Source organism: Acanthisitta chloris, unplaced genomic scaffold (assembly GCF_000695815.1).
Source record: "Acanthisitta chloris isolate BGI_N310 unplaced genomic scaffold, ASM69581v1 scaffold20907, whole genome shotgun sequence".
In the NCBI taxonomy this organism is placed as follows: domain Eukaryota; kingdom Metazoa; phylum Chordata; class Aves; order Passeriformes; family Acanthisittidae; genus Acanthisitta; species Acanthisitta chloris.
The window spans coordinates 25724-28175 of record NW_008684534.1 but is presented as its reverse complement, the minus strand read 5'-3'; the positions used below and the strand labels follow the sequence as shown (position 1 = coordinate 28175).

General features: G+C 46.5%; 1 protein-coding gene across 1 annotated transcript in view; it reads left to right on the top strand.

Moving 5' to 3' along the window:
* Nucleotides 1–115: 115 nt before the first annotated feature.
* The window catches only part of PHB2 (prohibitin 2), a gene marked incomplete at its 5' end in the record, with an annotated part of 5876 nt that continues 3539 nt past the window's right edge, over nt 116–2452 (top strand). Inside the window, one exon of the mRNA XM_009079386.1 lies at nt 116–300. Within this exon, the coding sequence (XP_009077634.1) occupies nt 116–300 (185 nt within the window). The remainder of the gene's footprint in view (nt 301–2452) is intronic.

Genomic DNA, 2452 nt, shown 5'->3' with positions numbered 1-2452 from the left:
GAGGCCGCGGCGGTACCTGCGGGGCGGGAGGGAGGGAGGGAGGTGGGCAGCAGGACTCTGCCGCAGCTCTGCCCTCCCTCATCACGCCTTTCCTCCCCACTTTCCTGCCCTGTAGACCTGCAGATGGTGAACATCTCGCTGCGCGTCCTCACGCGCCCCAACGCGGCCGAGCTGCCCAGCATGTACCAGCGCCTGGGGCTGGACTACGAAGAGCGGGTGCTGCCCTCCATCGTCAACGAGGTGCTCAAGAGCGTGGTGGCCAAGTTCAACGCTTCACAGCTTATCACGCAGAGGGCCCAGGTAATCTCTGCCGCGTGAGACCTATTGCGGAGAAGCAGCTAAACTGTGGGTGTGGGGAAGACTGTAACAGATAAAAGATAAATGTCCCCTTAAAGGGAAGTTGGACGCCCCAGCCCTGGTAGTGTTCAAAGCCAGGTTGGATAAAGCCTTGAGGAACCTGGTCTGGTGGGAGGTATCCCTGCCCAGGGCTGGGATTAGATGATCTTTAAGGTTCATTCCAACCCCTTAACATTATATGGTTCTATGGATGTGTTAGGCTGGTGGATGCTGCTTCCAGATGCTGTGTCCCATTTACAGTTTGATTCCAATGCAGATACGCATACTGAGGCTCTGTTATTAGCTTCTGAGGGGAAAAGTGCATCTGTTGGTACATGGAGTGCAGAATTTCTCTACAATGTAATGGTGGAGGAGGGAGAGCTGATTTATATCATAGTCCACAAGTAACAGTAGAACTGGCTTTAGCAAAACTTACCTGGCTCCTCGGTCACAGAGCAGCTGTCAGAGCAAACTAAACCTTTTTGAAGGGTCTGAAAACTGAAATGGATGTGCAGCAGTTAACAGGGCAGTAAACTATCATTGATGGATACTGCAGGAGAGCAGCAGTTGCTTCTGTTTAGAATCACAGAATGGATAAGGCTGGAAGGGACCACAGTGGGTCATTGGTCCAAGCTCCCTGCTCTAGCAGGGCCATCTTAGAGCACATGGCACAGGATTGAATCCAGGCGATTCTTGAATATCTCCACTGAGGGTGACTCCATGACTTCTCTGGGCAATCTGTTCAGTGCCTGGTCACTGCACAGTAACAAAGTTTTACCTCATGTTCAGGTGGAACTTCCTTTGCGTCAATTTCTACCCATTGCCTCTTGTCCTGTTGCTTGTCACATCCAAGAAGAGCCTGGATCCATCTTCTTGGCACCTCCCTTCAGAGCACGATTAGGAAAGAATTAGAGAGTCACCTGGGGGGTGTTACAAAATAATAGAAGTGCTTAAGAACACTCGTGTCTTAAAATTTGTGTTCTGATAATTTGGTTGCCAGGGATTCTGAGAGTGCTCATCACCTATGCCAGCTGAAGGAAAGAGGAGTGGCTGGTCTTTTAAAAGACTTTTGGAGGAGATCCTGCAGGATCAGGAGGCTGCCAAAGAGGAAAAGTTGTCAGATGAAGCACAAAGTGTCTCTTAATTGGTTGCCGACCCATGACAAAAAGAGCAGAGCTAAGCATCCAGGTTTTGTTGGGAGAACTGATCCATAGCAGGGACTCCAGGATTTTGTGCTAGGCCACATGGTGTGCACTGGAGGGATTTGTTAATTATCCCATATAAAGAGAATGAGTGGGAAAGATGTGACAGCAAAGAATGTCTGTGAGGGGTTCAGGTTTATCAGAAGCAAAGGCTGTTAAGTGCCTGTGAGCTTAGGTAAGAATCATTCTATGATCTCTGAAATTTCTGAACAAACTGAATTGCATTTGCCTTCTTGTCATAGATCCATCAGTTTGTTCCTGTAAAATGATGTGTATTGAAGGGGTTGGTAATCAGAAGTGACTGTATGTAGTTACACACTCGCAGTTTACACAGGGAAGGTCTGTGTCAGTATTTTGGAGTTCTGCTCAGAAACAGCTACAGTAAAAGTACAAGCAAACACTAGACTGGCCAAGCGTGTGATGCTGTAGCAGTAGTTTCTGGTTAAGTCAGCGTTTGGTGCAGGACTTGTCAGTCTGTCTGAAAAAGGCATTGGCATTTTAAATGCAGAATAAATAAAAATGTCAAGCAGCAGCACCCATCCAGAGGCTAAAAACAGGGAGCAGCCACACTAGACAACTGAAATTAAGAGATGTGATTACTTGGTCATTTTTTTACTGTGTCAGAATATGATTATGAGGACATAGTCAACCTGCAAACAGTGGCAGATTCAAGGTGAAGGAATGCTTATTGCAAAATATGTGGGGACTGTGGAACTAGATGTGGTTTCATATCACTAGGTATGAGAGAAAAAATGCTTTCAAGGTGATTTTTTTTTTCCACATTATTACTTACATAGTGTAGTTAAGTAACAACTTCAACTGAGCTGTAATATACTTTGAAAATGTGACATGTAGCTATGGGTGTGCAGTGCTATTCAGAGGTGGGACTGATGTCCATGGTTTGGAGTTTGGTT